Here is a 20,536-nt window from a genome sequence, read left to right as displayed (position 1 = left end):
TTTTCTTGTAGTTGTTTTTAAAAATTGTTTTTAAGTATTTATTAAGATAAGGATATTTGACAAGTTATCTTTAAAAACACTCCTGAAAATTAAAAATAAATAAATAAATAAATAATTTGAATAAGTTGTTTTTAAAAATATTTTTTATTTTGATTTTGTAAAAGGAAATTGTAAATTCAATTTATATAATATTAACTAAATATAATTCAAGTCTTATTAAAAATAAAAAGAATTTTTTTAATTGCAAATAATTTGAGAATAAATATTTTTTAACATAATATGAATAATAATATTATAATAAAATCATATATTATATATTTTTATAAATGTTATAAAAATATGGATATTAATATCCTCATAAAAGCATAATTGATTTATTTTGTTAAAAATAAATAATAATAATTTAAAATTAATAGTTGCTAATAGTATTTTGTTTAAAATGGGAAACAAATAAAGTTAAACTTTTTTAAGTTGTAAATTAGTCAAATGTTTCATATATGCCCACATTTAATACTTAATTACAAATAAATTATTTGGAAACTTTTGACTTAGCCTACAATTAATTAATCGTTTTTTTTCTCTTTTTAAAAAAAATGAATAAAAATTAATTTTTACTAATTTTGTTTTTAAAAATTGATTCTAGAGAACAACTCTTATTATTTAACAAAAAAACCACCTCTAAAAAGATATCTTTTAAAATGAAAATAAATAAATAAAATTCATTAATAAATATTAAATTAGAAACAAAGAATCATTCAAATCTTATATTTCTAAATGCTTCTAAAATTGGAATAGTCAAAATCATTGTCATTCAAGAAGAAATAAAAATAAAAACAAAATATTTACTTTTTATCATATATTAAACATGGCAAAAATTATATAAACCATCAACACATCAATTCTTGCCCCTGTGGATAGGTTTTTTCTTGTTTTTTTAAAGAAAAAATCTTGTTTTCACTTATTTTTTATAAGAACAAGTTTTATATATTTTGCATGACCATCTTAATTAGATTCCCAAATAGAATTTCATTCCTAAAATTATCTTGAGGAAACAGAAGTTGAATGTGACGAAAATCAAGTGTAAGTAGTATGGTCAGAAGCTGTCATACATCAAGAACTGGCATGACATGCCCATTTTGCAAGTCTCCCATCAAAGAAACCAAAAATTAAAACACAACAAAACCTACAAAAGTCATGGGCTTTGCTGCCTCAATGCAATCAATCATATCTGTAATTTATCATACATTTTATCAGGATCTTAAAAATCACTATGTGGCACAAAGATGTGGCATCCATAAAATTAACTTGCGGGTGTTTCATTTCATTTGACAAAGCCAGCCACCTCGTCCTCTCTTATACCTGCTACATTACTTGTCGTGTTGCTAGGACTAGCGATTATGCTTCAACTACAATTTTCTGCCTGCACCTGCACCCGCTCTGTCCCAACTCTAATATATTCTCCATGTCAACTCTGTTGATTAATGAGAAAACAGACCAAGTATTCATGGCCATCAGTTAACAGAATTTTGTCCATTTTCACACCAAAGTCTCTAATTTCCTCTCTGAATTTGTTCTACAATTTGAAGCAATTGAAAACCGCACGAAAAAGTTTACAAGTGATAGCAAAATGGGATACACTCACCCACCTCACCTTGATCAGTGTAAAGCCATGTTCAATCGATCCCAAGCCACCGGAGAGAATCTGAAGCAACAAGGAATATGCGTCTCGGGGTTTGATACCGAAAAACTACAACTCCTTTATATGCTGTTCTCGGTATACCATCCTGCAAAACATGAAGAAAATACAACAATATGACAGGCTTGTAAAAAAAAAAACATCAAAGAAGAGGGTTAAATAAAATGATGCAGCCGCAGCCAAATTATTAGGTTCATGGAAGTTAGGTATCATTGTTTTTTGTCAGTTTTATAGAAATTCAGAAGTAGTAATATCAAGTCACTGATCATATTGTGAAGCCAGGGGCCAAAGTTATTATGATCAACAAGTTTCTTTTTTTTTGGATAGTTATTTTTTTTTTAATTGGGAATGACCTAAAACCTCTCACATCCCCACTGACACCATGCCACTAGAGTCAGACCTCAAGGCTGCATTGTACCAGCATGCTTGACATTGCTTTGCTCAGATTTTAAGCAGTAGAAGTAGCAAAAAACAGAAGCCATGACTTTTATTTGGTTGATAAACTAGCATTTGGGAATTATATTTCATAAGAGCATTTTATGTCATTAGTTTTCCTTTTTAGTCTGCTTGGGAAAAGAATATGTTAAATCTCTTTATAATCCTAAAAGGATAACAGCATTTGATCATAAAAAATCACATTAAATTTGGTTTTTTTTTTTTTCTAAATTATACAAACCTACAAATTTTAAAAAATAAAACAAAATAAAGAAAAGAAAAAAAAAAGTAAGGGCTACAAGTTTAATATAATTTTCATTACCTTCAATGATTAAGATTGTAACAGATTAAAAAAAAATGATAAAACAAATAGAGAAGATGATAGATAAAAATGAAAAAAGGCCTTATTACATTACAAAAAGCACAAACAATCAATTAAAAACTCTTCAAAGCGAAGATTTAGGAAAAAATTACAAATAAAATGTCAGAAGTATCTCATTAAGAATGGATTTGTTGCTCTTTGGGGTTAAGCAAAAAGGTTATTAGCCCAAGGGTTTTCCTAATTGCTTTTTGATAATTACACTAACAAGTTTAAATCAAGTAAAGTTTTCAGGTTCCATTGATGATTTCCAAAGAAAGCTCAAGTATTCTAGTGAAAAATTCAAAAAGACTTGAAGAAAGGGATAACTTGAAGACTTAGGGTGTCTAGGAATTTCTATAAGATGAGTTTCATTGATGCACTTAGGTCAAAATTTCTTTATGCACTTCAAAACTATTCTTTCATTCATCTTTACCTAAGCTTAAAAATGACTTTATATCTTTTAAAATGGACGAATATGAGTCAATCGAACCAATTAGGGAATTGGCTCAACTAATTGGGCTTTCCCGATAGAGCTTGCAAAAATTCTCTTCTTCTAGTAGCTAGTGTCTAGCCAGTTGAGGTTTGGTCAAACCTTAAAAACACCAATGGTCACCTGCAGAGCATTAAATGCACCAACAGCTAGTCAACTAGTTGAACTGGAGCTCAACCAATCAAGGCCTTTTTGCGTCATATCAAGCGTCTGAGGTGGTTTTCTACAAATTGAAGAGCTCCTTTGCATTTATTGAGAAAAGAACACTTGCAATGATTAGTTTTACACATACTTTCTCTCTTTTAAAGCTCTTCATTTAAGTGCATTAAATCCAAATTTGCAAATTTCTTGCTATTCTAGTGTATTGAGCTATATTTGTACTAGGATTGAGAGCATTAAAAACTCCATCTACCAATTCTTTCTTGAGTGAAATAGTCTTCAAGTTGGTGGAAAACTTTGAAAGGATTGTAGTGCCCATTGGAGCCGATGAATCTAATTGTAAAGATTGAAGGATTAGGTTGGAGTCTTGGATAGTGGAGCCCTCACTCAATTAAGAGATTGAGGAGAGTGGACATAGGCGTGTTGCTAAACCACTATTTTTTTTTTTATAGACGAAGGCAGATTGAATTAAGAAGACGCCAAAACAGGGGACGCATGCTACGTATACAGGCAATATAAAAAAAGAGCCAAAACTAAGCTGCAAAAAGAAAGAAAGAAACTAGAGAAATACAAGCTAGCCACCATGCCAATCACCCAAAAATTTCAGAAAAGAGGGAAAATCTAGATGCAAAAATTGTTGAACCACTATAAAAAGAGTTTGCATTTCTCTTCCCTCTACTCTTTACCTACTTGCACTCTTATTGACTTGTTTTATGATTTTATTTAACTATTTTCGAAATGTTTTTAATCGCCCATTTAACCCCCCCTCCCCCAGATGATTTCCTTAATCAAATTAGTTGTGTTTCACAAAGGTGGAGTGGTTTATTAGGCAATAACTAAGAGGACATACTTGGCATTATAGTTCCTCATTTGGAGGTAAAGAGCAAGCCTTTTTTTCTTTTCTAATCACAAGAGTAAACTCGATATTATGAACTTGCATTTAATTTGAAATGGTTTCCCACATAAGCCAAAGTAGAGCTTTCATGAGAAGCAACTTCTTCCTTGCTTAAAGCAGTACTCTTTTAAAAGCCAAAAGCATTTTTGTTAAAACTGCTTAAATGCAGGTAAAAGCTTTACTGGGTGCATGTTTATGTGAAAGATAAAGTTACTGCAGTACCTTCTCTGAAAAATTCGTTGTTACATATAGGAATATTTTTCCCCACAACTTTTCCTTGGGTTTATTTCCTCCTAGTTCTCAGGTAGTATTCAAACTCTTTTTTCAAACTTAATGGAGTGCTCCATAAATCAAACATGTTGTTCCTATTTTAAGTATAAAGAAAAGGAAATATATGCAGGAAGGGAGAGAAATTACCTTCCATTCTTCAAAAATGCCAAACTGGCGTGCAATACGTTCAAAGTCTGCCTGGTCTCTATATTGAATACGCACATCACCATCTATATTATATGCCTTCAGAACAACATCTGCCCCATAAACCGGTTTAGCATTTTTCACCATATCAGCAAAGTGCCTTGGATACTTGTCCTGGGAATAGCGAAAACCATTTTTCGGTCACAAGTGTATAAAATGATGCATTCACTTCAAATCATTTGGAATATATCTTACCTCCCTCAGGAAGCTAAGATCAATTGATTTCCAATCAACCTTCAGGGGAGAACAGAAAAAAAAAAGCCTCAAGGTAATGTCAGAGTATGCACTAGTTAAGAGTAAATTTAACAAGTTATAACATAAGCAGTAACTTACTCTGACATCATTCAGTTTAATTGGTTCAAGATACTGTTTGAAAAATTGCCCGAAACTAGAACCCTGCAGAGAATCACAGAAGCTCTAAGAAGCAAGAACATAAGGAATCCACACTTCCTAGACTTGGCATATGGATATCTTAGAAAGTAGGATTTTCATACCATTTTAAGTGTTTCTTTTACAGGTAATCTCTTTTCTAGACACATGAAATTGAACCTATAACCTTCCCATCCCACCCCAAATCCTTTAGCCACCTGAGCCAGGCCTCAAGGGCTAAATGCCAATTTAGGTGCTGCCCTCCCACTTGAGGAATTTCAAGATATTCAAGTCATGCCTTATTAAAGAGGGCCCAAAAATACAATATGGATATGGACGTTATGATCGCTTTGAACTGAGGAACACAAAACCAAACCCACAACCCCCACCAAAAAAAGTTTATCCTTGTAGCTGGAAACACATCCAACTAGTTTAATCAATCAAAAATTTCAAAAGATTTTGTAAGGTCACAAAATTCCTGCAATAACAGTCTAGTGGTGTTGATATGGAGAATCTCTACCCTGATAAAGAAACCACCCTTGAATTATCACTCAGTACCTGTATGTATACCTGAATTATTGAGGAAAATCACTACTGCCATCTGACAAATGAAAAAAAGATACTCAAGTTTTGGCATTGTTATCAACATGGCAGGGTGAAAATAGGAGAATTTTCAAAACCATCCAAGACCACAGTAAATGGTTCGTAAAAGAACTTGCCAGTATCATAGGACCAATAACTACAGGGTTTGAAGTAAAGTGAATGCAGCAAATATCTAGTAAGAGTCCAGTACCAAAGTTTCTTGGCTTATCTTTACAGAAACATATGCCATTTTGAGTTATTTTCTTTCATTCAAAACCAGAAAATTCATTGAAATGAATTCAAAGGTACAAAAGGAGGATTCTGATTGGAAAAGTAAAAAGAAGGCCAAGAAATCCTTCCAAAAATACAAGATCTGATCAAAACTAAAAAAATAAAAAAAATAAAAAAGTGGAAATAAACTAAGACATCAAAATACCATATTTAAAGATGAGGTAGTGCTGCAAATGCCATATTGGTTGATCAATTGTAGAAAGGCATGAACAGATACACAAATATGACATAATGATACACAAAGGAGGCAAACCATTTACAGCTGCACAGTTGGTTTCTAAACAAGAATTATACTGATCAGACAGATACACGTACATGCTCACCAAAATTATATGTTCTGCATACTTCTGGACGAATAAACTGCCGACCTTTGTGATTCTCTTTTAACCTCAACCAATCATCCCAGTAAGTGAAGTTTTGTCAAAGAAAATTTGTAGGACTAATTAAAACTATTTTTTATTAGATGCACAAAAAATTAATTTAGACCATAAAGGATATGCTTTTGGCCACTTTGGTGATAGCTCATCCCATATAGATTTAGACAGCATCCATCCGAGTCCAGGAAAGAAATCTGATCGATAAAGTGTATCTGCAGAAGGTATCAAATATAGATAAGAGTTTTTAAAGCTTCTGTTTCAGAGACAAATAAAATTTTCATTAACAAAATCGCTGATGCATTAGTCAGCTGTAGAGAGTGGTTTGTCAAGTCATACGTCTATAGCATAATTATGACTGAAATGAGGGTTGCTGAAATGTATATGTGGCAGAACTGGTAAATGAATACTGTTAGAATGCATGATAAACACTGTATGTCCAAATCTTACAAGTTCAATCTTTTAGGAAAATCGGTAGTCTATCATAGTATCAGAGCCTCCTTTGACAAGAGGTCATGTATTTGAATCTCACCGCATATTTATTTCCTTAATTTATTAAGCCCAAAAGAAGGCTATTTCCCCAATTTGTTAAACCTGCGTGTAAGCCCAAAGGAGCCTATATGTAAAGGGCGGTGTTAGAATGCATAATATACATTGACAACCCAAATCCTACAAACTTAAGCTTTTAGGAAAATTGATTGTATAACAAATGCCAATCTGCATATTTATCATCAGGCTTTTTGATCTTTTAATGGCAAGTTCACAGAGATAAAATTCAGAAGAGCTTACAAGGATCATGCACAAACTGCTTTTGCCCATTGTCATTCCATGAAGAAACAGCCATAATGGACCTATCATGGTTTTATACCAAGGTAAGTGCAGAAAAAACATCAGAACTCTGAAGTTAATTAATAACTTCTAAAAATGAAATTTAACTTATATGAGCTTTAGTTCATCCAAAAGACACACTTATCATTGTCCAGGAGAGCTGCGGCAGCCTCAAAGTAGTCAAAGAAATCAGGGGCAATTTCCATATCATCTGCTTTCCAACAACAGAATTTTTCTTAGCATAGACATTATTCCCCATTCTCTAGTAAAAAAATAAAGGAGAAAAAAGGTGAAAGATATTTTAAAGCACAGATATTGGCACCTTCAAGTATGATTACTCGGCTGAAATTATTCTTGTAGAACAACTCATCCAGTGCCCATTTGTAATGACCTAGAAATAGTAAAGAATTCAATAAGTGAAGTTTAGAGAAGCAAAAAAGTGAGAATCAAAAAGTCCTTACGTGCAATCTTGTAGTATGCAATCAATTCCCCTGGCCTTTCGGTCTTCACTGGTTCGTTATCCAAGTGCTGCAATCAACTAATGTCAGTTTTGATGGTATCCTAGATTGCTTTTCATGCCAAACCTACCATATACAGAACATGGTTTTTTTTTTTTTTTTTTTCCATATCTTAGTGCTGAAAAACAAAAAATATGTCCAACCATAATATTTGGAAGTGACACATTAATGCCCTGGCTTTACCATTAGTTTCTTACTAGGTGTTATCCAGATCTTAGGGATTGACTGGTATTTAGTGTTACTAGGAGTTTTTTCTTTTTTCTTTTTTTTTAATAGGCAAATAAAGAAATTATATTAACAGTGCCAAGCAAAGGTGCACTAAAGTACACAAGTTGTATACAGAGGACGCCAAAAAGCAAACAAAAAAAAAAAAAACAAAAGATAGGTCAATAAAAACAAAAGCCCCTTCATGGGGACCCTAGCCAATTTACAAAATCTATCATAGATAAGGATCCCCCAATCAATATACAAATTAACTCACATCAAAAAGTTACAAAGAAAAGTAAGTTTTAACACTTGATCAAACATCTCTTTGCTTTCAAAAGATCTCTAATTCCTCTACTTCCATTATGTCCAAAAAACATACAGTGGGGCAACCCTCTAGACCTTTTTACCATGCTACCCTAAGAGGGTTTGTCTCACCAAGCTTGACAAAACCCAAATGACTCCAAATGAGGAAACCTTTAGTGTTAACGGGTGTTACAAAGAAAATGTTATCAATATCATGATTTGAACAAAATCCTTCTCTGAAATCCTTATTTGAAATGTTGCTTGATTACACTTGTCATCCTATTCTTTTCTTGGTTGCCATGAGCTTGTTCAAGTGAGGACCAGGTATGTGAGGAATGTTGGGAAGGAGTTTTGTTTGTTGAATAGGCTTCTGGAGATAGAAATTCAAGAGCTGTCCATACATTTTTATAGGTATTCTTTTACCCTTTTTGGTTACTTGGGAGCTATTCATACTCAGGATTCTATGTGATAAGTGTACTACTTATGCTTCTAGGTTGTGATTTGGATGTTCGAGAATGAATGTTAGTGGGATAAGTGGATGTTTCAACTTACTGAAATTTATTAGTTACTGGATTTGGAAAACCTATCTAGCTTATTTATATAGGGCTTATCCATGACTCTGTTTTCCACAAGATATTTTGTTAGTTAGCTAAGATTATTTCCATGTTGCGCTTGACATGTGAAATAACCATATTACCCTAGATTTCTAGAGAGGTGGTTTCAGGGTGTAACACAAACCCAATCAATAACCAAGTACAGATGATTAAGATGCACTGAACCATGCTCCCAGAACACAACATCATCTACCTGATAATACATATATGAAACAATATACCTGCATATATGCTAGTTGATCATAACTCAAGGCCTTACTTCTAACACTTGGATCTGCTCCATCCTGAGGGAAAAAAACTACCACATAACTGTCCCCTGAATCTCAACTAAAGAATGAAAAATGTGTTAACTGTACCAATAAGGCAAAAGCAAAGTTTTCAATAAAACCCAATGAGGTCAAGTACCTGGGATACAAAGAGTGGATACTTTAAAGCAACAGAGCTTTGATATCTGAAGAAAAAATAGTGTATCATGCAAGGTGTGTCAGATGAAAATGCGTACAATGCATAAAAGGCACTACAATATGAAGTACAAGAAGCTACAAACACAAAACATACTTCAAGACTGACTTAATAGTCCTCTCCAGATAATCAGCACGATTGCATGCCATGATCACAACGGCTGCGACAGGCTCCTGATAAATTCAACAGACAGGGTGGATGAGATGAGCAAAAGTTATGACATTCAAGGAAAAAAAAAACTGAGAAGCACGCCATTATATCCAAACCTGTACTTTATCAATCAGTCTCTGTAGGCCTTTCCCTGCAAACGTGAAGGAAGAGAAAACAGGTCAAGAGTTGTTAAACACGAGAAGCCTTGAAAGGTCAATATACAAATAATCCTACACAGCAAGACACTCATGTTATTCAGGGTCCAAAGTTAAAATGCCATCAAAGATTAGAGTCTTGATTAATAGGAATCTTCTTATAAGTTGGCAGTAACAACTCCAATCATGCAGAACTAACACTTGCTAGATAATACAATATGCCACATTCCACTATAACTCTTACCTATAACATATATATATATATGCACATGAAATTCATATGATATAACATTTTCAAGGAGCAAAGCGTTTGATAGGTTTCATGGTCCAACCCTTTGGACTCGGCCACAGAGTGACACCAGTGATGCATGACTTTCAGATGATTTTTGTAGGCCCAACAGGTGCTGTGGAACAGCTTGCACAAGATGCCCAGTGCTTGGGCAAACAGTTGAACAAAGCTCACAGCATCCATGTTCTGACACATCAATAGGCTGTGAGGCTTAGTCACATGCAGCTGCTTAACACTGTCATGTGCATCTTTTTGATGACTGAACATGGGAGAGAACATTTTCTTCTTTCCAAATGGGTCACAACAATGTGATGGGCCATTAGGTAAATAGCTCTTGCCAAATGGCCCATTAGACTCTCACAATCAATGAGTCAAAAAGAGTTTAGTTTGATTTGAAAGTCCATAGGAAAGAATAAGTAATGACTTCTTGGAGATAAAAATTCCAGTATGTTTCCTCCAGAGCCAACATCCCCTTTTACATATGTCTAAAAGCTCAAAATGCTCTTAAGGAGGAACCATGATGAGCTCAGCTACCCTTACTGCCAAATGAGGCACTGTGTGGGCTTAACCAAGGCATGTGTGAGGCAAGTCATTGGCGTCCAGAAGGGCCATCCCAAATATCTCCAAGATATCCCACAAAAGGTCCAATGAAAACAAAGACACGGTTGTAGATCCTCAACAATGTTAACTTCAGTGGTGGCCCAACTTCCAAGTATTGTGTTCCAGTTGTTGAATGATCCTTTGTGCCAGTTTTTGGAGCAAGAGTGCTTGTAGACCATCCAAGAAAAATTCCAACAACCAAATAACCTCTTAGACATTGCTTCTATACTTGATTGTGGACCTTGGACAAGAAGGCATGCATGAAAATAATTTCATAAGAGACAAAACCTATCATTTGGATAGACAAATTAAAATGGTATATTAATAGTCATCTAGAAGAAAATTGGGAGCACAACCCCATATGGAGGGAATGCATACAAGGGCACCAACGATGAAGAAAAACCAAGAACACCATCTGGCCTACACTGAGCCCAAGCTAGCCACAAAGTCTAGGGAAGAAGGAAAATGAGCTTCCGGACAAAAACCGTATAGATTGAATGAAGTGATTCTTCAGAGCTAGCTTCAAACAGTTCCAAACCTCAAAATTCTTTTATTTTTCACCACCCAAATATTGCAAAATAAACCAAAGGGAACCATTCTCCAAACTGCCATCTGCCTATTGCCCACAAAATTACCATGTCAAACAAGCCACACATCCTTGACCATGCAGGGAAAGATCTAAGAGAAAGCAAATAAGGAAAACAGTAAGCTCCACAAATTGAACACCCAAACACAATGGATCAAGAAGTGATTGTCTGATGTCTCCATAACTTACAAAGACGACAACAGTTGACCAGTGACCAACCATTTTTCATCAAATTGGAAGTAGCCCAATAAAGCAAAGCCAGAAAGCAGCCTCTCAAAAGGAGTCTCCACACTGATCATCCAACCAAAATATGGTCAATTGCCATCCCCACAGAAAAGGATGTTCTAGCTAGAAATCTCCCCACCTGTTGCTAATTGCTTTCTGAAGACCTGACCCATTTGGGTGACTCGAGGAAGCCATATCAGCAGCCTTAATAAGTCAGACTTCAAACAGGATTGTTTGTGAGAGCCGTCCTGTTGGCATTAAGAGACTTTCCCATATATCTTTGGGTCAGAAAAGAAAAAAGATCTCATTCTCCCTCCTCTTTGTTTTGAGTTCTCAAGTTCTCTTGTTTAGGATTAAGATGCTTTCTGGTTTCCCTTATTTTCTCAAATAAAAAGAAAGCAAAGTTTGTAATGAGCATTTGAATCTTAATTGAATGAGTTGCGGGAACAATTTTGTTTATATACTTCTTTTGCATCGATTATAGTACCTGAACACAAATATTACATGCACTAAGAGTTGCTTTCAACTGTAAAAACTGAGTAGTTGGCAATGGAAGTGAGAGGTCTCAAGTACATGATTTTGTCAATCAATGCCATGAATAACCAAAATAGTTCAAAACAGTGAATATCATCATACTTTATCTCAAGAGAGAAAAGGAACTGATTAAAAAACAAAACAAGGGAAAAGTGAATTCAATATTGATAAGAACATACTTTCAAGCTCTTGAACTAGAGTTCTCAATTGTCCACACTCTAGGTCTTGAAGTTTCTTCTGTTCTGCAAATGTAGAACAAGCGTAGTTGAAGAAAACCAGACAAATAGTACATAATTTCTTCACTCATAAAGCAGAAAAGCAACATTAAAGTTCAGAACCAAAATAGCAACTGCATGACTTCCCTTAGCTATAGGTGACAGTTAAAAAGAAAACAAAAAAAATGCAGCAGGAAAGAGAACTAGTTTTGATCTAGCTCTTTGTGGAAAAAATAGCGTAAATTAAGAGCTTAACAATATTGAGGATTATGATCCACTGAAATGATTAAAAGATACTGCAATACCATCAACTTTGGAGGGGTAAAATTTTCTAATGCTTATGGCATGCAGGGGTGAAAACTTAAAGTAATCTTAAGCAATAGCATATAATGAAAAAAAGAATAAACGCCATTGTTTTTTATGGTATGCCTGCAGAAGAAAAGAAAACCATAATATAAGGCACTAAAGGAGGCTGAACCAAAGCTCAAGGTCTGAACAAAATTGACATATGTGAGAATTTATCCTTTTGGACACAAACCAACAACACCATATGGTTTAAGCGAACAAGATCTACACCATAAAAAGCTCAATTCACTAAGATAATTATCTGGAAATTGATATTAGGATAAAGCTAATCAAACTACTTAAGAGAGATTTGTTAGTCATCCACAAAGACCTATGTGACAAGACACAAATTGATGGTCTCCAGCACAATGGAAGTATCCAACTAAGGAAATTGTCAAAATAACATCAATGCAATACAACCATAGGCAAGAAATCTGCATCAGCATCAAACATGAATGCAAATAAGATTTTTTTTATAAGAATTTTTTTATAAGGAACGTAAAGCTCATTATTGAAGGAAAGAAAATGTAAAAGGAAGGATGAAAGATCATTCAACCAATCAAAAGACGAGAGTGGGAAAGATTTGTGCTCTATTGTAACAAATAGCCATATTTTCATGGCCCTCTCCTGCCCTTGGAGACCCAAGAAAAAACAGTTGTTGAGTCCCCCTCCATCAAAATTGAACTCAAGGACCTAAAAGGTAGGGGGAGCATAGTTAGCCCTGATAGTAAAGCCCATTAGACGAATATGTTATTAAGGAAAAAGAATCAGGAGTAAGCACCAAGTGAAGTGTGGTGAAACCTTTTACATCCTAGGTTCCTGCTCATAAGAATCAACTAATACTTTTTTTCTTTTTGATAGGTATAAGAATCAACTAATACATAAGTCACAAGGTACATGGGGAATCAGAAATCAATCAACAGAATGTGGAAAAGAGCACTAATGAAGGCCGCACACCTCCTAGGTGACATCCAGACAATAAAGCAGTAGCTTCTAAGGGATCACCTATAGTTCATGCTTATTACTTCATATTGGTTGTTTATATATATATAAGGAGGCTTGATCCTCATTTGTAAGCATCTTAAAATTTTTCATTTTTCTCTTCCAAGCTTATGCTCTCCCTTCTCTCTTCTTTCTCTCTCAACATGTAAGCCTTCCAAGCCCTAAGCTTTCTTCAAAGCTTTCCTCCCTTCTCCCATTGTAAGATATTCATCTCCTTATGTATCTATGTTTTATGTTATACTTCCTATGATGGATGGTTTTTAAGCTATGTAAATTTTCAAGTTTGTTTTATGTTTTCAATTTACCTCCTATCATGGATGGTCTTAATTTTATGTAATTAAAGTTTCTACCATAGTCCTTGGTGTCTATGGTAGAAAGTGACTTTTAGTGTTCACTTTTCACTATTCATACACGAGATTACTATTCACAACAGTTAGTCAAAAAGCAAACAGTACTTTGTCTCCTCTTTTTGGCTATTTAAGGAGGCTTGATCCTCATTTGTAAGCATCTAAAAAATTTCATTTTTCTCTTCCAAGCTTATGCTCTCCCTTCTCTCTTCTTTCTCTCTCAACATGTAAGCCTTCCAAGCCCCAAGCTTTCTTCAAAGCGTTCCTCCCTTCTCCCATTGTAAGATATTGATCTCCTTATGTATCTATGTTTTATGTTATACCTCCTATGATGGATGGTTTTTAAGCTATGTAAATTTTCAAGTTTGTTTTATGTTTTCAGTTTACCTCCTATCATGGATAGTTTTAATTTTATGTAATTAAAGTTTGTGGTTCCTTCTCTTTTAAAATTTCTTTGGTTATTTATCTTGTTTATTTTCTAACTCCTCTTCTTTGTTTTGAATCATGGCATAATTCCTGTTTTCATTGCATATAACCTTATCATTCCTGTTTTCATTGCATATGACCTTAGGATAAGGTCATATGCAATGAAAACAGGAATTATGTCATGATTCAAAACAAAGAAGAGGAGTTAAAAAGAGAAGGAACCACAAACTTTAATTACATAAAATTAAAACCATCCATGATAGGAGGTAAACTGAAAACATAAAACAAACTTGAAAATTTACATAGCTTAAAAACCATCCATCATAGGAGGTATAACATAAAACATAGATACATAAGGAGATGAATATCTTACAATGGGAGAAGGGAGGAAAGCTTTGAAGAAAGCTTGGGGCTTGGAAGGCTTACATGTTGAGAGAGAAAGAAGAGAGAAGGGAGAGCATAATGTCACGGACTTAGTCGTTCACTAAGCTCGTGCGGCACTTAGACAAGCCAAGACGCTTGATCTTGCTAAGTCAGCCTTGCTCCCCAATGCTTAGCTTGCTTGGCTAAGACACTCGCGACTCGAAAGCTTAAGAAGCTTGGTAGGCAACTCCTTAAAGAATGGAAGCTCTTTATTACTCAAAGAAGTCTTTACAAGTGCTTGGATGCTCACTTGCTTGGTTAGGAAGTGATTTGGGTGGTGCCTTGGCCAAATGAGGCCCTCACTTATTTATAGGCACCAAGGGAACTCTCTAGAACCTTGGAGGGTTCCCTTACAAATCAAGAATATTCTAGAACATCCTACCCTATTCTATGTACAACCCTATGTACAAGAATATACAAGAGATTCCTAGAAGTCTCTAGAAAGCCTTGGACTCCTCCCATGCCTTCCACCATAGTGTAGAGATGTGTGGACATCTCTAAGCATTTCTAGAACCTTCCACACTCTTCCCACCAATGGCTTAGTGTAGATGGCTCCAGGAGTCTCCAGAAGCTTCCCTCCTCCTATATAAGCCCATGGGGAGGGTCATTTGAAGCATCCTGTGACAATAAGCTTGGAAGAGAAAAATGAAAAATTTTAAGATGCTTACAAATGAGGATCAAGCCTCCTTAAATAGCCAAAAAGAGGAGACAAAGCACTATTTGTTTTTTTACTAACTGTTGTGAATAGTAATCTCGTGTATGAATAATGAATAGTGAACAGTAAAAGTCACTTTCTACCATAGACACCCAAGACTATGGTAGAAACTTTAATTACACAAAATTAAAACCATCCATGATAGGAAGTAAATTGAAAACATAAAACAAACTTGAAAATTTACATAGCTTAAAAACCATCCATCATAGGAGGTATAACATAAAACATAGATACATAAGGAGAAGAATATCTTACAATGGGAGAAGGGAGGAAAGCTTTGAAGAAAGCTTGGGGCTTGGAAGGCTTACATGTTGAGAGAGAAAGAAGAGAGAAGGGAGAGCATAAACTTGGAAGAGAAAAATGAAAAATTTTAAGATGCTTACAAATGAGGATCAAGCCTCCTTAAATAGCCAAAAAGAGGGGACAAAGCACTGTTTGTTTTTTGACTAACTGCTGTGAATAGTAATTCCGCGTGTGAATAGTGAATAGTGAACATTGAACAGTGAACAGTAAAAGTCACTTTCTACTGTAGTACTTTAGACATTTTCACCGGGAATCTTACTTTCATGCTCTTATAGGCAAACTTGGTTATGATTGAAACAGGACTGTTTCCTGGTTTGATCTTAAAGCCATGGGTCTTAATATGCAGGACAACAAAATCTAAGATGTCTGCATCTCTTAGTTTAACTGTGAAGTTAGGGAAACACTGGAAATAAACTAGGTCATCATTCAGTCCAGCTTGGACTGCCCCTATAATAGAATCTTGATAATCGAGATGCCTATTATCCCTTAAACACATGACAATAGAGGTGTTTAAACCTAATATTGTCAAAGGCTTAGCTGTTACTTGAATCATACCAAAGTGTATGAAATTATAGCCATCTTTCTTATGCTTCTCTATGGACTTGCTATCTAGGAGTCTTATGACTTGATCATCTTGTTCTAAGCTGACTGGCATTTCAAAGGTTTTGATAGTATAATCCGTAAAAAACTTAAAGGTTCCTTTTTTATAAATTTCTTGATTAAACACCTTGGGTAACTTCCAATCATCTAAATCATTTTGGATCTTATGATAATTGATCTCTTCACTATTTACAACAGTATCTTGAGAATCAGTGGATCTCCTAGACATGGTTCTGAAAATTGAACTCATTTTAGGGTTTTGATCTAGAGCCTAATAGCAGATTGACAGACCTTACGAGACGTCACCCCAACCCTCTTACAGCCCTAACAAACGCCTATCCCCAGCTAACAACGGGCTCAACCGGCAGGGCTCACGCTCCCAGGCACATTGCTACCTATCTTAGGATAGCTCAAAGTTGGGTTTATTTTACCTATCAATATATATATATATATATATATATATATATATATATTGATAGGTAAAATAAAACAATATATATAAAAAGGAGGCACCTACTGAGCATCAAAGTATACAGGAAGTATACATTGATCGCTAAAAGGCAAACAAGAGAAAGAAAAGGCTACAAAAAACAACAGTCACCCTCACCAAGAACCCAACCAATTAACAAAGTTGATTAAAACAAAGGACGATCAACTATAAACACTTTGATCCATGACCATAAATTACAAACAAAAGTGTTTTTCAACCTCCAGTTCAAAAGCTCCTCCTTTTCAAAAGCAATTATGTTCATTTCCTTCCAAACTGTTCAAAAGATACATAAAGGGGTAACCTTCCAAACCCTATTATGTTTTTTGCCCACAAAAGAACCATGCAAACCTAGAAGGGTCTCTCTAACCATAGAAGAGAGAACCCAAGACAAGCCAAAGAGGGCAAAAAGAAATTGCTATAGAACCTTTGTCTTTACACAATAAACAAAGATGTGGTCAATGGATTCTTCTTTGTTAATCGTTATAGTAAAGGAAACATTTGTTAGCTAAAGACCACCCCCTTCTCTAAGCCTGATCCAAAGTTAAGTCTTTCCCCATGTCACCTTCCATGCAAAAAAACCCACCTTAGGTGGCACCCAAGAGTTTCAAATGATGCTCATCAAAAAAGAGATTAAACCTCCCGACTCCAAAGCAAGATAGAGGGTTTTGCCTAAAAACTTTCTGCTCTTTGACTCTATCCAAAGCACATTATCTTCCTCATCCCTATACACCCTCTTTTCTTGAAGTCTCAAAAGGAACTACTCCACACTTTCCACCTTCCAATCGTTGAAAGGCCTAGAGAAGCAAGAAGTCAAACCACCCCATTCAATTGATGAATTTCAAACATCTGCCACTCATGCCTCATTTGACATGGCTAAGGCAAATAAAGAAGAGAAGGTAAAACACAATGGTTCATCTCCGCACCACCATCCTTCCAAAGTCTCACCCTCTGACCATTACCTGCTAAGAAAGAAATTCTACCACTCAAAATATCTCAATCCTTCCTTATGGTTTTCCATAACCCACACCATACCCATCCCTCACTTTACAAGAGTGCCATTCCCCTTCTTCTACTCCATAATTCCCACTGATAACTTGCTTCCAAAGGCCCCCTTTCATCAGCAAAACACCAACTCCATTTGTAAATGAGAGCCTTGTTGAGTGTTGATAGACACCTAAAGTCCAAACACCCCTTCCTTTTATCTAAACAAGTAATCGCACACCTTACTAAGTGTGGCTTCCGAACGAGAGCCCTCCTACCCCAAAATATTTTGGTTATATTTTGATAATATTTAGGCTAGAGAAAAGCATTTTCCTAGATGTTCCTCAAGCACTCAACTCATATATGTGGCAGTGATTAATAATGTCAGTATGGCACAAAACAGAACAAGATAATCGCAATCAGGTGATTTAGAGAAGGTGATTTCAAGAATTTTCTCAACACAATTTTTAAATAATTTGCACTATTTAATGTAAAAAAATGTTTAGATGGTGCAGAATCGTCTAATTACTTTAAGATTTCACCAAATGCAGATTATTTAGGCTTGACCTAATTGATGGGTTCTAATCCATTTTCAGTAACCACTTCATATGAGAAAGAACCATGTAAGATAGTAAATTAGTATGAAAACAGACAGTATTTTGAAATATGGCATACTGCCTTTGTCAGTGAAGAAAGGTAACTAAAGTACCTACCTATGTTTTCAATTATGAATGTAAACTGAAAATTAAGTTGCAAACTGTTTTGTTTTTTTTTTTGGTATAACAGGCTTCCATTTACAGATTCCTTATAAAGTGGTATAAGAGTAGAAGAAAGCGACTAGAAATAAATTCAAACTTTTTTTTTCCTTTTTTTGATAAGTAAAGAGAAGTATATACATTAAAAAGAGGTGCCAAAATAGAAATAAATTCAAACTTGAAGCCTATGTTTGGTTCTTCAAAAATACTAAGAAAAGGGCAAAAAAATGCTAAGAAAAGTTATTTTCTCATGCTTGGATATTGTAGAAAATGGTGATGAAAAACAAATACTAAGGAAAGATGAGGGAAAATGCTAAAATATTTTCCTCCCCATTTTCCTAGGATAAAGGTGAGGAAAGTTTAAGAAAAATGCATTCCTCAACAATTTAATTTTCTTTCCCTCAACTTTTACATAGATAACCAAACAAGAGAAAAAATGTATAAATTTTCCTTATTTTTTCTTTTCTTTTATTTTTCCCCACCATTTTCTTTCCCTCAAACTTTCTAGAAGCAATCCTAGTGCAAAAGTTTCATGTGAATACATAAAATTTTATAACAGTAAGGATTGAAATCTAATGATGGCATGCCCAGGCCTTGCATAGAGTTGCCCAGACACCTCATCGGCTATACACACAATTGGAGGCGCAACCCATAATAGAAAAATTCATGATACACACAATTGGAAGCAACCCATAATAGAAAGGAGGTTTAAAAACATTAACAATGTATGACCATCCACATATACACTATTAACCCTTTAGTACTGGATATCATGTACAAGGAATGGAATAGAAAAAGCAACTAATAATCACAGACTAACCTTCAAGGGCCACAATTCGTCCTTGTTGCATACTTATTTGATCAATCAGAGATCGCATTTGACTGGTACAAAGGTTTTCTGCCTCCACCTGTTAAAGATCCAATAAATAGGTAATTCTTAAAAATGAGTTTCCTTGTTTTTTGATAATTGCAATGAAGGAAGCTGATCAATAAGATACCACACAAATCTGCAGTGGATCTCCTCTACTCAAACAAGCTACACTTCATGCACATAAAAAATAAACAAATAAACAAAAATAAACGTATGCAACGTACCGCAGCAGCTATGCGTTCCGCATATTCGGACTGGGTAGCAAAAAGCCGCAACTGAAGCCCAAAAAACAAACAAACGGCATATTAATAACATACTAACTTGGATGCAAGAACGCGCAGTTGAATATTGATAGCTTCCATGCTTTGAATTTGAAATTGATTATTAAGAAAAACGAAGAATTTGATTCACAATTTGAAAGGCAAGTGATAAAGAGGTGAGGGAGGAAGGAAAATGGAGGGGAAACCTGAAGATAGATGAATGCGATTGCTGCAACGACGAGGAGGACTCTGACATCGCAAAGAAATTTAGGCATTTCTTCGTTGGACTTGGAGTTTTGCTCCGGCGATTGAACTGGGAGTGGGGGGTTTATTGATCGGGTCAAGCCTCTGGAATCTAACTCAATCCGCTGTTCACTAACGTGCGCCCCCAGGTCTAAATACAAATAAAGTTGGGTCAGCTTCCCCGGTCCCTACGGACAGAGATAAGCGTTTTTACATGCCTTCTGGAATCTGGAGTAATATAAATGATTTTTTAATTTTTTTTAAATATTTTCTAAATTTCACTTAGTTGTTTTTAAAACATTTTTATGCTAAAAAAAAAATGCTTTCAAAAAATATTTTTAAAGGGACTCTTAGCCCACCTATTTCGGCCCCCTTTTTTTCCCTTTTTTTTTTATATGGATCCCATTATTTAAGTTATTTATAGCTCAATTTTATTGTATAGTTTTTTTTTTCTATTTTCTTTCCTTCATATTTTTTTCTTAATTTTTTTTAAGAATTAAATATAACCTTAAAATTTTAAGTTATTGAGTAGATATATCAAATTTTATTATGATATTTGAATCTCTTTTATATAAAAATTAAATAATTAATAAGTATATAAGTTGTTAATTAATTTTAATCATATTTTACTTTCTTTTGTATTTTTTTATAATGAAATTAAATATAAGAAAATCATTTTCCTTCAAGTTTTATTTGCTTCCCAATTGAAGAAAGAAAGAAAAAAAGTTGTTGGAAAAGTATTTTCTTATAATTAATATCACAATGAAAAATAAAAAATAACATTTAATATAATTAAAATTAATTAAAAATTTATACATTTTAAGCTATTTAAATTTTATTCATAAAAAAAAAAATAAGGTAAATGAGTTTAAAATAATATATAAAATAATTTATTTACTTTAAATATATTTTTTATTTTTCTTCACTTTTTTTCATCTCTATTATTCCTCTTTATTTTATTTC

The 20,536-nt window shown here is 34.4% G+C and overlaps 1 protein-coding gene across 4 annotated transcripts; it reads right to left on the bottom strand.

The window, feature by feature from the left end:
* Positions 1 to 1,065: 1,065 nt before the first annotated feature.
* LOC100243059 (alpha-1,3-mannosyl-glycoprotein 2-beta-N-acetylglucosaminyltransferase) lies at positions 1,066 to 19,780 on the bottom strand. Of its 4 annotated transcripts, none has more exons than XM_059738367.1 (19): positions 19,537 to 19,780; positions 19,295 to 19,345; positions 19,020 to 19,107; positions 11,777 to 11,839; positions 9,325 to 9,359; positions 9,155 to 9,231; positions 9,002 to 9,047; positions 8,818 to 8,880; positions 7,416 to 7,482; positions 7,277 to 7,345; positions 7,096 to 7,165; positions 6,916 to 6,977; positions 6,252 to 6,341; positions 6,068 to 6,162; positions 4,844 to 4,906; positions 4,706 to 4,744; positions 4,454 to 4,624; positions 1,643 to 1,784; positions 1,066 to 1,471 (listed from the first exon to the last, which is right to left on the bottom strand). In XM_059738367.1, exons 1-18 carry the CDS (start codon positions 19,603 to 19,605, stop codon positions 1,674 to 1,676), a joined length of 1,329 nt encoding a protein of 442 aa, XP_059594350.1. In that variant the 5' UTR covers positions 19,606 to 19,780; the 3' UTR covers positions 1,066 to 1,471; positions 1,643 to 1,673. The 4 variants fall into 4 exon arrangements, with proteins under 4 accessions (XP_059594350.1, XP_059594349.1, XP_059594348.1 ...); XM_059738366.1 differs by having other exon boundaries at positions 1,647 to 1,784; XM_059738365.1 differs by having other exon boundaries at positions 1,652 to 1,784.
* Positions 19,781 to 20,536: the final 756 nt, after the last annotated feature.

This window comes from Vitis vinifera, chromosome 7 (assembly GCF_030704535.1).
Source record: "Vitis vinifera cultivar Pinot Noir 40024 chromosome 7, ASM3070453v1".
Taxonomy (NCBI): domain Eukaryota; kingdom Viridiplantae; phylum Streptophyta; class Magnoliopsida; order Vitales; family Vitaceae; genus Vitis; species Vitis vinifera.
This window is presented reverse-complemented; position numbering and strand designations above follow the sequence as displayed.